Source organism: Pecten maximus, unplaced genomic scaffold (genome assembly GCF_902652985.1).
Source record: "Pecten maximus unplaced genomic scaffold, xPecMax1.1, whole genome shotgun sequence".
Classification (NCBI taxonomy): domain Eukaryota; kingdom Metazoa; phylum Mollusca; class Bivalvia; order Pectinida; family Pectinidae; genus Pecten; species Pecten maximus.
In genome coordinates this window covers 1-12,627 of record NW_022980849.1, presented here as the reverse complement: position 1 = coordinate 12,627, position 12,627 = coordinate 1, and the positions used below count along the sequence as shown (strand labels likewise).

At 37.3% G+C, this 12,627-nt stretch overlaps 1 protein-coding gene across 1 annotated transcript; it reads left to right on the top strand.

The window, feature by feature from the left end:
- Positions 1 to 631: 631 nt before the first annotated feature.
- Positions 632 to 12,552, top strand: LOC117319746 (the record flags this gene model as incomplete). Its single annotated transcript, XM_033874498.1, has 3 exons — positions 632 to 723; positions 5,447 to 5,789; positions 12,489 to 12,552. Coding segments are annotated over exons 2-3 (395 nt in total), but the record flags the coding sequence as incomplete, so codon positions are not given.
- Between the last annotated feature and the right edge of the window lie 75 nt (positions 12,553 to 12,627).

Here is a 12,627-nt window from a genome sequence, read left to right as displayed (position 1 = left end):
CAGTAATATAGTTGCCGGAAAACGCAACCTATTCACAGTACTTAAAGTAAACGTAGGATAAAGTATACAAACATGCAAAATGTATTGAGACACAAAGTAAATATTTACTTGATGTTTCATGCATATTTAACAATTTTTCAATGATTTTTCATGACTTATTTTTCTATTGATTTTCTTGAAAATTCACAAACCTGAAAATTCGCCAAAATGCATTGGGCCTACTAAAAGTATTATGCGTCACAGTCTCAGACATAGATTTATATGTTGTGGACGTGTATCGGCCCAGTGCTTGGCATACCAAACAGGTACTAATATATATCAAATTGAAATATCTCTATTATACGTACAATGTATTCATATATAAAATACATATATACACCTAGGTCTATTTCAATACAGCTATAACTTTATCTCTATTTCTCAATGCATATTTCTACAAAAGACATACAAATAAAGTTTAAGAAATTAAAATAGGGATATCTGTGCTTGAATATATAGCGATATATCTTTATTCGAAATACAGTTTAGATACATTTTTCTGAATTAAATAGGTAAAAACTCAATTGGCTGTAGTGCCGAAATGTGCGAAAGATGATGTCATATTTGAAAAAAAAGGTTCCTATTGCGCATGTCTCGTTATACCCAGTGACGGACCTTGGCAGCTAGGCAACAGTTGGCTAAAGTATCTATACATGTAGCTATCGGACTGGTCAGGAAAAGCAGGTAATTATGGCGTGGCATCGTATAGTTTTAAAAACACATTACAGAACTAAGAAATGACATAAGAAGGGATGAAAGTTAGTTTGTTTGCTGAAAGTTTATCGAACAGGGCTGATCACCACTGGCCATTTTATTTTCGGTGAAGTTAACGTTGTGTCTGTGACTTACAGCACAGAGTCGGGTAACGGCTTCTTATTTATGTTCTTATTTAATTCATATTCCTACAGTATAGGCCTATATACATGTACATCGCTGTTCGTGAATTGAATTAATGTAAATTAAAATCGAAAGTAGATATATGGTGGGAATTCCTATGAATCATCCATCCCCTCATTCACTCATTTGAAGTTCAAACGATGTGAAATTTATATCAAATTAAAGTTTGAAGTTTTCACTGCCTACGAAAATATGTCACTGTATAGATTTAATGGCAAATAAGAGCACACGGGTACTCGACAGTAACGCCTGACATTTTACAGTGGACGGGGAACTCCCACCTGGGGAATTCCCGCCTTTTCCACCTGTGGTCCTAGTATGACGTCATCAGGAGTGTGTGTTTTTGTTTTTCAAGTCTTAAGACATTACTCTTTAATCTCGTATATAGGAAGTACCTATGATACATTTGTACAGTTGAATGTAAGCTAACCTTTACACCCTAGTGCACTCAAAGGGTCATCTATATAGCAGAATAGTGTTGAATTTTAAACACGAATAAATATACCTTAAGACAGAGACCTATATACTATATAGTATATAGGTCTCTGCTTAAGATTTGCACAAAAAATGTCATGTAATATACCAAAATGTTTGTTTGGACATGTAGCTTCTTACAATCACCAATAATATGCTATAGATGCTACCAGTTTCTTCTGTAGAGTAACTTTGTGGTAAGATTTGGCATGGAATAATTCTAAGTCACGCAAATGATCAAACCTGAAAAATAGCCATGCTGTTATGTTCACAAGTGTCTATAGCACAGGATAGGAGCATTTGTTTGACCGAATTTTACTGTATGTACGTATAAACACTTATTTTGTTTTGACCTTGAAATGCAAATGGCAGCTGAGAATAATATTACACAAATATGGCTTAAAGGAGGCATTTCAGTTAATAACAAAACTCCTATATCGTACTTTTAAGACATCTCATCATAGTAACATGAACATTTGAATGTCAATTTGTTAAAATGGTGAGTTTGCAGCCTTTTTCAGAAATAGGCATATTTTACCCCAAACTCAATGGTTGAACATTTTTTTATAAAAGCAGTCTTCTTGCCACTTCAAGAATACTTTATATTGTCTAATAAGAGCATTTTTGATGTTTTAAATACCTCCTTATATGCCATATTTGTGTGATATCGTTCACGACCGCCATTTGCAATTCAAGGTCAAAATAAAAACAGCGTTTATACATATAATAACGTCAAAGCTGGTCAAACCAATGCTCCTATTTTGTGCTTTAGACACTTGTGAGCAAAACGACATGGCAAGTTTGTGTAATATATGGGATACAAATGAGTTAATTATGTCCCCCTGAAACATGCATTTTTCCTACGTTTTGTTGAAATTTACAAACAGCTTAACAAATTACATGTCAACAGCAAGACCGAGGGTTTGCCATGGTACATACTAAAAGTTCACCATGTTACTTCTGTGACATTGCACCATAATAGGGATTTATAGGCCTGTAAAATATCAATGTTTTGACTGAATTTGCTGTTTAGATGCCCCTTAAACAGGGACCTATAATAGACTACTAGTAGTGCACTACAGCACAGGTAAACTAAGTGCACTACTAATTGCTTGCTTTTCTGGTGTTATGAGAATGTATATTGGTATGACGAGCAGATCTCGATAGAGCGTTGGCTAGGTAAAAAGGACACTGACTATGAACAATTTTATGAAATTAGAAAGTTTTATGTTTTTCTTCATACAACGAGGGGTCCTAACCGGTTTCTACATATAGCCCATTGTCACTTGTGAGTTTGGTAGCCCCATTCACGATTCTGGATTCGTCAAGTAAAGCAAAACAAAAAGACACTTCTGACTTCCTGGCAATACTAAATTTTAAGAGCATCTAAACAGCAAATCCAATCAAAATTTCCTACTATGGTGCAATTTAACATGATTTATCATGGCAAACAGTGGGACTTGCTGTTGACATGTAATTTGTTAAGCTGTTTATAAATTTCAACAAAACATGCGAAAAATGCATGTTTAATGGGGAACATCATTAGCTCATTTGTATCCCATCAATTGCATCAAATAGCTCTGTCGTTTTGCTCACAAGAGTCTAAAGCGCAAAATAGCAGCATTGGTTTTACCAGATTTGACTTTATGATATATAAACACTGTTTTTATTTTGACCTTGAAATGCAAATGACACTATAAAGAACTCTAGACATGACAAGAAGACTGTTTTTAGAAAAAAACAATTTTCAACCGTTCGTTTTGGGTAAACTATGCATATTTCTGAAAAAGGCCCCAAACTCACCAGTTAAACAATTTGTCTTAAAATGGTCCTTCTTACTATGATCAGATTCTTAAAAGTGTGATATAGGAGCATTTGTATTGATTAAAATGTCTGCCTTTATGCCATATTAAATTTGTGTAATATTATTCACAGCCACCATTCGCGTCTCAAGCCCGGTCAAACCAAAATAAGTGTTTATACGGACATCAATATATATTACATCAATAACGTATCATAACAATGTTTTTGTCATTTTTTAATAATTATTACGTACGGTCTTTGTCGATTGGTTTAAGAATCAAAATTAAGCAGGGGTTGTAAGTTAGAGTGTTTGTGTACATTAGATCGAATCATGGTGCTTTACGCGACAATGATGCACTAAAAATTGATTTAACAAGTTCACGTTCCCAAATTATCAGCTGTAAGTATGATTTTGTTTGATTTACATAGTAGATTAAGGTAGATTTGGGTAGATTTGGGTAATTCCTCGCGCCCGAATCAACTGATATCGCGACTCGCACAACTAACCTAGGTTGTAATTAGTGACTCCATCCCCTAGATCACTCATTTGAAGTTCAAACGATGTGAAATTTATATCAACTTAAAGTTTGAAGTTTTCACTGCCTAAGAAATTATATGTCACTGTATATATTTAATATGGCAAATAAGAGCACTCGGGTACTCGACAGTAACGCCTGACATATTACAGTGGACGGGGAACTCCCACCTGGGGAATTCCCGTCTTTTCCACCTGTAGTCCTATGACGTCATCCTATTTTCATAAGGAGTGAATGTTTTTATTTTTCAAGTCTTAAGACATTACTCTTTAATTAATTTCGTATATACTTGAATCTGTCATCCTGACTTTGCCAAGTATATTTAAATGTTGATAAAATTTTATCTAATATTAACTCAAGATGAAATTGGCTGTAGGTCTTATATAAAATGATATACATTGTATTGCAAAAGAGCAGACTTACCGTCTTTGACCTAATAAGGGCGCCTCTACGTTTTTTCAAGGAAATACATCTTTGACTGAGTGTCAAAATGGTGTTCAAAAGTAATAATTCATTTGAAATGTTTTGCAACTTTATGTGTTCAAGTTAAACTGGAAGACAGTTTTCGTCACATTTTGTCTATTCCTACGGATGACAGGTCAGTGCAAAGAACACCCGAAACTAAACACACATACAAATAATAACTTACCATCTTTATTTGAAGATAAAGTAAAAGACTTCATTCTTGTTGATAAATAACTTTTGTTCAGAACAGAAAGCTAGTAAAAGACATTGTAAATCAATTATTAGGTCAATGAAAACGATGTCTGATATGATCTGGGAAATCACCTGTGTCCATAAATAGAACACAAAAGAGTTCCATTTGAACATAAATGATGGAACACATTCTCTGGTCTGAAGATCAGCTGGCATGGTTTACAAATTTACAGGAATATTCAAGTGATGTTTAATGCTTAATATATGATAATGAATAGATATCTAAGTTCATCTGGAATATTTTTATGACTGAATATTTTACCGTTTCCACAGCCTTGGGTATTCTGCTATAAGGTATAGTCTGTTTCATAAAACTTCAGAATAACTATAATCTTAATAAGGGCGCTCCCACTGTCAATTATCCGAGCTCTGTGCCCTTATGAGGTCAAATACGGTAGTTGCTTTCTTATATCTTTGAAACCAAAAGACTTGTAGTTTCTTTAAACACAATCATGTCGTTCTTTGGGTCTTTTCACACCCCTAGGGAATAGCAGGACTAAGTTTCGGGGTTAAATCTTTGAAGCAGTTGAGATTCCAAAATAAAGCTACAAAAAATTGCCCTTTGGGCATTGGTTTGTTACTTTTACTATTTAGGGGAAACTCGGTCAATGAATATCCATAATTTAAGGAAACCTTTACTAATGCTGTTATGTTTGATAACCCTTAGATATTATGTAACAAATGTATTTATTTGAGTCCCTAGCTGTCTTAAATTGTGAATCAATGTGCAGTCCAATCTTGACACTTTGGCAATTCATTTTTAGGTATTTTGAGTCAAGACGTGCAGTTGTAGAGCATAACATTGAGTAGTGTTAAACTTGTCCAACCTTAACTTTATAGTTCTTGAATATGTAATTTTGTAACGGATGAGGAATATGAGCCCTTTCAGCCTCTTATCATTGATGCATTAGATGATAAAGATATAAGTATCTTAGATTTGCTTGTTGTTTGCACATAGATTATTATTCTTTTTTTTTCAGGTTTGTTAGAAAATGGCTGCCAGCCCGAGGCCAGGACCCTCGGATTGTCAACAATCTAATGAGATAGCTATCCATAACAACTTAAAGAATCACCTTCATGAGTGGCTGAACGATGATCAGCTCAAACAGTTGAAAGAACAATTCAGAAAAGACCCGTTGACTGAGAGAGACATTAAACATCGCATTGCTGATGTATTTGACCTCTTTGACCGTCTTATGGACTATGGGACAATAGCTGTGGGGGATTATAAAGCTTTGGTTAAAAAATTGAAGCGCACTCACCGTCAGCTAGCTACACATGTGGAGAATGAAGAAAAGAAAATCAGGGATATCCAGAATGGAGGTGAGAACTTTGTTTGTATATCAGAAATGTTCAATCAGAATAAAAAATCCTGAAGGAAATAGCCCATATTTTAACACCCTACTTAAGTAATCGGGGTACACTTTGTGTGTCACTGTGCATGCATTCATAACAAACTTGTGTATACAATATCTTGTGAACCCCTGCATGGAGAGATTTAATTCATATTCACACCATATAGCCATCATATCATCATATTCTAAACCAAATTAGATTTTGGTGGCCATCGAAAAAGGTTAAATTCAAATGTTGTACTTGACCACTTTAAAAAATAGTGTACCACAGGATATTTCTTGATATCCTGGTTGTCCTGGACAGAATTAGTTGATATTTGTACCATATCATCACAACATGAAATTCTACACTTGATTTACACATTTTGGTTGTCATTGGTCCAGGTTAAAGGTCACACATGGCCAATTTTAAAATAAAAAAACTTGAGTACCAGATAAATCTTGAACTCCTGGACAGAATTTAGTTCATATTCAGACCATAACATGCCAGATGAAATTCTATAGCTGATTAGATTTAGGTGGTCTTCTGTCAATGTCAGAGGCTGCACTTGACCACTTCCAAAAAGAAACTGGTACATATGATATCTTATGAACCACTGGACAGATTCATTTTATTGATAAGGAGGGTGGGGGTATATCTTTTTGTACCCCCAGCTCACTTTGCCTTTATTATTGAGCATTTAGGCAGAAGCCTTACTGTTACTGGTATAATTTAATATTGTGTTCTCCCAGTTTGGGAGTCGTAGAATATTTACATTATCAGTAAAAAGTCTTTGTTTTCCATAATTCCGAAATCTCCAATACATCCTGCAGAGCAAAAAGAAGACATTCAATTTGACAAAAAAAAGTCCAGCAATGGATTAAATGTTCACAAGTCTAAACATTTGGCTTGAATTGCAAGAAAAGGTCTAAACAATATCGAGGTTTGTGGGGTTTGAAAAACAGACAACACATGCAATCTCTCTTTTGGGTTTTTCCCGAAAAACAGGTATCATAATTCTCAAGTAGCTACCTACGCTCTTCATCTTTTCACTAATAAAGTTGTGATTGTACGTTAGAATTTGTAGTGGGTTTTTAGGTCACCTGAGCAAAGCTTCTGTCATTGTCTTTTGTTAGTTTACATTTTACATTTTCGACTTCTCAAAAACTCCTGAACTATTTTTGATGAAATATTATTAGCTCACCTGCCCGAAGGGCAAGTGAGCTTATGCCGTGGCGCGGCGTCCGTCGTCCGTCCGGCCGTCGGCCGTCCGGCCGTCCGTCCGGCGTCAACTTTCCATTCAAGCAACTTCTTCTCAATAACCAAAAGGCCTAGAGACCTAATATTGGGCCTGTAGCATGCTGGGGTGAAGGGCTACCAAGTTTGTTCAAATGAATGACCTTGACCTTCATTCAAGGTCACAGGAGTCAAAAAGGCTAAAATCTTCAAACGACTTCTTCTCAACAACCAACAGTCCCAGGGAGTTGATATTGGGTCTGTAGCATGCTGGGGTAAAGGGCTACCAAGTTTGTTCAAATGAATGACCTTGACTTTCATTCAAGGTCACAGGAGTCAAACAGGCTAACAAAAAATTAGACGACTTCTTCTAAATAGCCAAAAGACCCAGGGACTTGATATTGGGTCTGTAGCATGCTGGGGTGAAGGGCTACCAAGTTTGTTCAAATGAATGACCTTGACCTTCATTCAAGGTCACAGGAGTCAAAAAGGCTAAAATCTTTAAACGACTTCTTCTCAATAACCAAGAATCCCAGGGAGTTGATGTTGGGTCTGTAGCATGCTCGGGTAAAGGGCTACCAAGTTTGTTCAAATGAATGACCTTGACCTTCATTCAAGGTCACAGGGGTCAAAAAGGCTAAAATCTTTAAACGACTTCTTCTCAATAACCAAGAGTCCCAGGGAGTTGATATTGGGTCTGTAGCATGCTGGGGTGTAGGGCTACCAAGTTTGTTCAAATGAATGACCTTGACCGTCATTCAAGGTCACAGGAGTCAAAAAGGCTAAAATCTTTAAACGACTTCTTCTCAATAACCAAGAGTCCCAGAGACCTAATATTTGGCCTGTAGCATGCTGGGGTGAAGGGCTACCAAGTTTGTTCAAATGAATGACCTTGACCTTCATTCAAGGTCACAGGGGTCAAAAAGGCTAAAATCTTCAAACGACTTCTTCTCAATAACCAACAGTCCCAGGGAGTTGATATTGGGTCTGTAGCATGCTGGGATGAAGGGCTACCTAGTTTGTTCAAATGAATGGCCTTGACCTTCATTCAAGGTCACAGGGGCCAAAAAGGCTAAAATCTTTAAACGACTTCTTCTCGATAACCAACAGTCCCAGAGACCTAATATTTGGCCTGTAGCATGCTGGGGTAAAGAGCTACCAAGTTTGTTCAAATGAATGACCTTGACTTTCATTCAAGGTCACAGGAGTCAAAAAGGCTAAAATCTTTAAACGACTTCTTCTCAATAACCAAGAGTCCCAGAGACCTAATATTTGGCCTGTAGCATGCTGGGGTGAAGGGCTACCAAGTTTGTTCAAATGAATGACCTTGACTTTCATTCAAGGTCACAGGAGTCAAAAAGGCTAAAATCTTTAAACGACTTCTCAATAACCAAGAGTCCCAGAGAGTTGATATTGGGTCTGTAGCATGCTGGGGTAAAGGGCTACCAAGTTTGTTCAAATGAATGACCTTGACCTTCATTCAAGGTCACAGGAGTCAAAAAGGCTAAAATCTTTAAACGACTTCTTCTCAATAACCAAGAGTCCCAGAGACCTAATATTTGGCCTGTAGCATGCTGGGGTGAAGGGCTACCAAGTTTGTTCAAATGAATGACCTTGACCTTCATTCAAGGTCACGTCGATCAAGTATGCTTAAATCTTTAAATGACTTTTAGTGAAAAGCCAAAGTGCAGAGAGACATTATATTGGTCCTGTAGCATGCTTTCAAATAACTGCAGGATCCATATATGAAAAGATCACTGCATTGCAGGTGAGCGATTTGGGCCCATTGGGCCCTTGTTGAAACCTTCCTTGGCTAAAGGTCTGCCAAAATTGTAAATGTTTCATTTTTAATGGAAATTGGCTAGCATTTGGTCAGGGCTTTTTTTTCTCAATGACACACTATCAGAGAATGTCAAACTTAAAGGTCAAATGCCTTAGCATGTTATGAGGACAAAAGTAGGTCAAAAATAAAAATCTTAAATTGTGGTTTTTTAGCTCACCTGCCCGAAGGGCAAGTGAGCTTATGCCGTGGTGCGGCGTCCGTCGTCCGTCCGTCCGTCCGTCCGTCCGGCCGTCTGTCCGGCCGTCCGGCGTCAACTTTTTCATTCAAACAACTTCTTCTCAATAACCAAAAGGCCAAGGGACTTGATATTGGGTATGTAGCATGCTGGGGGGAAGGGCTACAAAGTTTGTTCAAATAAATGACCTTGGCCTTCATTCAAGGTCACATGGGTCAAATAGGCTATAATCTTCAAGCGACCTCTTCTCAATAACCAAGAGGCCAAGGGACATGATATTGGGCCTGTAGCATGCTGGGGTGAAGGGCTACAAAGTTTGTTCAAATAAATGACCTTGACCTTCATTCAAGGTCACATGGGTCAAATAGGCTATAATCTTCTAACGACTTCTTCTCAATTACTAAGAGGCCCAGGGACTTGATATTGGGCCTGTAGCATGCTGGGGTGAAGGGCTACAAAGTTTGTTCAAATAAATGACCTTGACCTTCATTCAATGTCACATGGGTCAAATAGGCTATAATCTTCAAACGACTTCTTCTCAATAACCATGAGGCCCAGGGACTTGATATTGAGCTTGTAGCATGCTGGGGTGAAGGGCTACAAAGTTTGTTCAAATAAATGACGTTGACCTTCATTCAAGGTCACATGGGTCAAATAGGCTATAATCTTCAAACGACTTCTTCTCAATAACCAAGAGGCCCAGGGACTTGATATTGTGCCTGCAGCATGCTGGGGTGAAGGGCTACAAAGTTTGTTCAAATAAATGACCTTGGCCTTCATTCAAGGTCACATGGGTCAAATAGGCTATAATCTTCAAACGACTTCTTCTCAATAACCAAGAGGCCCAGGGACTTGATATTGTGCCTGTAGCATGCTTGGGTGAAGGGCTACAAAGTTTGTTCAAATAAATGACGTTGACCTTCATTCAAGGTCACATGGGTCAAATAGGCTATAATCTTCAAGTGACTTCTTCTCAATAACCAAGAGGCCAAGGGACTTGATATTGGGCCTGTAGCATGCTTGGGTGAAGTGCTACAAAGTTTGTTCAAATAAATGACGTTGACCTTCATTAAAGGTCACATGGGTCAAATAGGCTATAATCTTCAAACGACTTCTTCTCAATAACCAAGAGGCCAAGGGACTTGATATTGGGCCTGTAGCATGCTGGGGTGAAGGGCTACCAAGTTTGTTCAAATAAATGACCTTGGCCTTCATTCAAGGTCACATGGGTCAAATAGTCTATAATCTTCAAACGACGTCTTCTCAATAACCAAGAGGCCCAGGGACTTGGTATTTGGTCTGTAGCATGCTGGGGTGAAGGGCTACAAAGTTTGTTCAAATAAATGACCTTGACCTTCATTCAAGGTCACATGGGTCAAATAGGCTATAATCTTCAAAGAACTTCTTCTCAATAACCAAGAGGCCCAGGGACTTGATATTGGGCCTGTAGCATGCTGGGGTGAAGGGCTACAAAGTTTGTTCAAATAAATGACCTTGACCTTCATTCAAGGTCACATGGGTCAAATAGGCTATAATCTTCTAACGACTTCTTCTCAATTACTAAGAGGCCCAGGGACTTGATATTGGGCCTGTAGCATGCTGGGGTGAAGGGCTACAAAGTTTGTTCAAATAAATGACGTTGACCTTCATTCAATGTCACATGGGTCAAATAGGCTATAATCTTCAAACGACTTTTTCTCAATAACCATGAGGCCCAGGGACTTGATATTGAGCCTGTAGCATGCTGGGGTGAAGGGCTACAAAGTTTGTTCAAATAAATGACGTTGACCTTCATTCAAGGTCACATGGGTCAAATAGGCTATAATCTTCAAACGACTTCTTCTCAATAACCAAGAGGCCCAGGGACTTGATATTGTGCCTGCAGCATGCTGGGGTGAAGGGCTACAAAGTTTGTTCAAATAAATGACCTTGGCTTTCATTCAAGGTCACATGGGTCAAATAGGCTATAATCTTCAAACGACTTCTTCTCAATTACTAAGAGGCCCAGGGACTTGATATTGGGCCTGTAGCATGCTCGGGTGAAGGGCTACAAAGTTTGTTCAAATAAATGACGTTGACCTTCATTAAAGGTCACAGGGGTGAAATCGGCTTAAATCTGTAAACAATAATTTTGCGATAGCCAAGAGCCTGCAAGACCTAATATTAGGCCAATAGAATGCTGGAATGTAGGACTAGAAAATCTTTTAATACGAATAAATCTAGCTTACTGTGATATTTTAATAAAGAGGTAATCAACATAGTAGAGCCAGGTGAGCGATACAGGCCCATTGGGCCTCTTGTTTTGGTCGCATATGAAAGACCATGATCCGCTGAAACAGAATGCAAGTTTTATGATATCAGATGAAAAATGACAGAGACATGGCACTAAAATAAATCCAATTTTTTCACGCCAAAGTTAAAAAATCACCCAAAATTGGACATAAAAGGTTTCTGTTCGTTTATCTATACACATGAAAGTTTGATGTTTGGCACACAGGGGTCAAATGATGAAAAAATAAAAACAAAATAAAAAATCTTTCAAAATGATTTAGATATATATATTCATATTTTAAAGAAGCTATTTTATGAAGATGTGTGCAACGTTTCAAGGTCAAACCATCCAAAATGACGCAAATATTGTAACTTTGAAGAATGTTTTCCCGCCAAAATTCAAAATTTGCTGAATGTAAATCCCCTGTTTTGGATCAAATTGACTGGAATTTCAAAACTCTTCTCAAGACCCAGATTTGGTAGAATCAAATACTTTAGGATTGAAAGATCTTCGGTGATTTTTATCAAAATTGTAAATTTCATGGCCCATAGCTTCCATGTTTCTCCCTAGAGAGGTGGTAAACTTGAATACAGCTAATGCAGGAAAATCACATTTTAATGAAAATGATACAAATTTGGTTAGAATTATGAGGAGGGGCGAAACTATACTACTATTTACATAGGAACTGTTTAGAAATATATTGCAAATACATAGAAGATTAAGCTATATGTTTAAGACTCGGGTGATCGTTAAGGCCCATGGCCCTCTTGTTTAAGTATATTTCATTTATATACAGATGAGTTCAATGTTAAGCTTTAGAACTATTTGATAAATGAATTCATGTATATCATCTAGGGATTTGGTAGATTCATCTGTATTGTATTTGAAAAGAGCAGGGCATTATATGGTTTCCTTTGAAATAGATCTGTTGTATTGCAAACATTCAAGTTCTGTGCCAAAATTTTTACAGACATATATACTGGTGTAATATGTTGCAAGAAAAAAGTTTCTTTACACAATCTCATCTTGGCCTAATAAGTACAAATATTTTGTATCCAAGTGCAAAGTCAAATACCTGTTTATGAAAAGCCACTTGGCTGTAATTTTTTACTGGATATATCAATTTCTATCATATCTATTTAACACTATTTCACTTTGCAGGTCCATCACCAGTTAAACTACGGAGAACAGGTAAAAGCCAACAACATCCTGCAGGTTTGTTTGTGTGAGATCAGTACTAGAACAGTGTAGTGGGATGTACACACAAACACTATTTTTGATCAAATTTTGTTGAAACCTG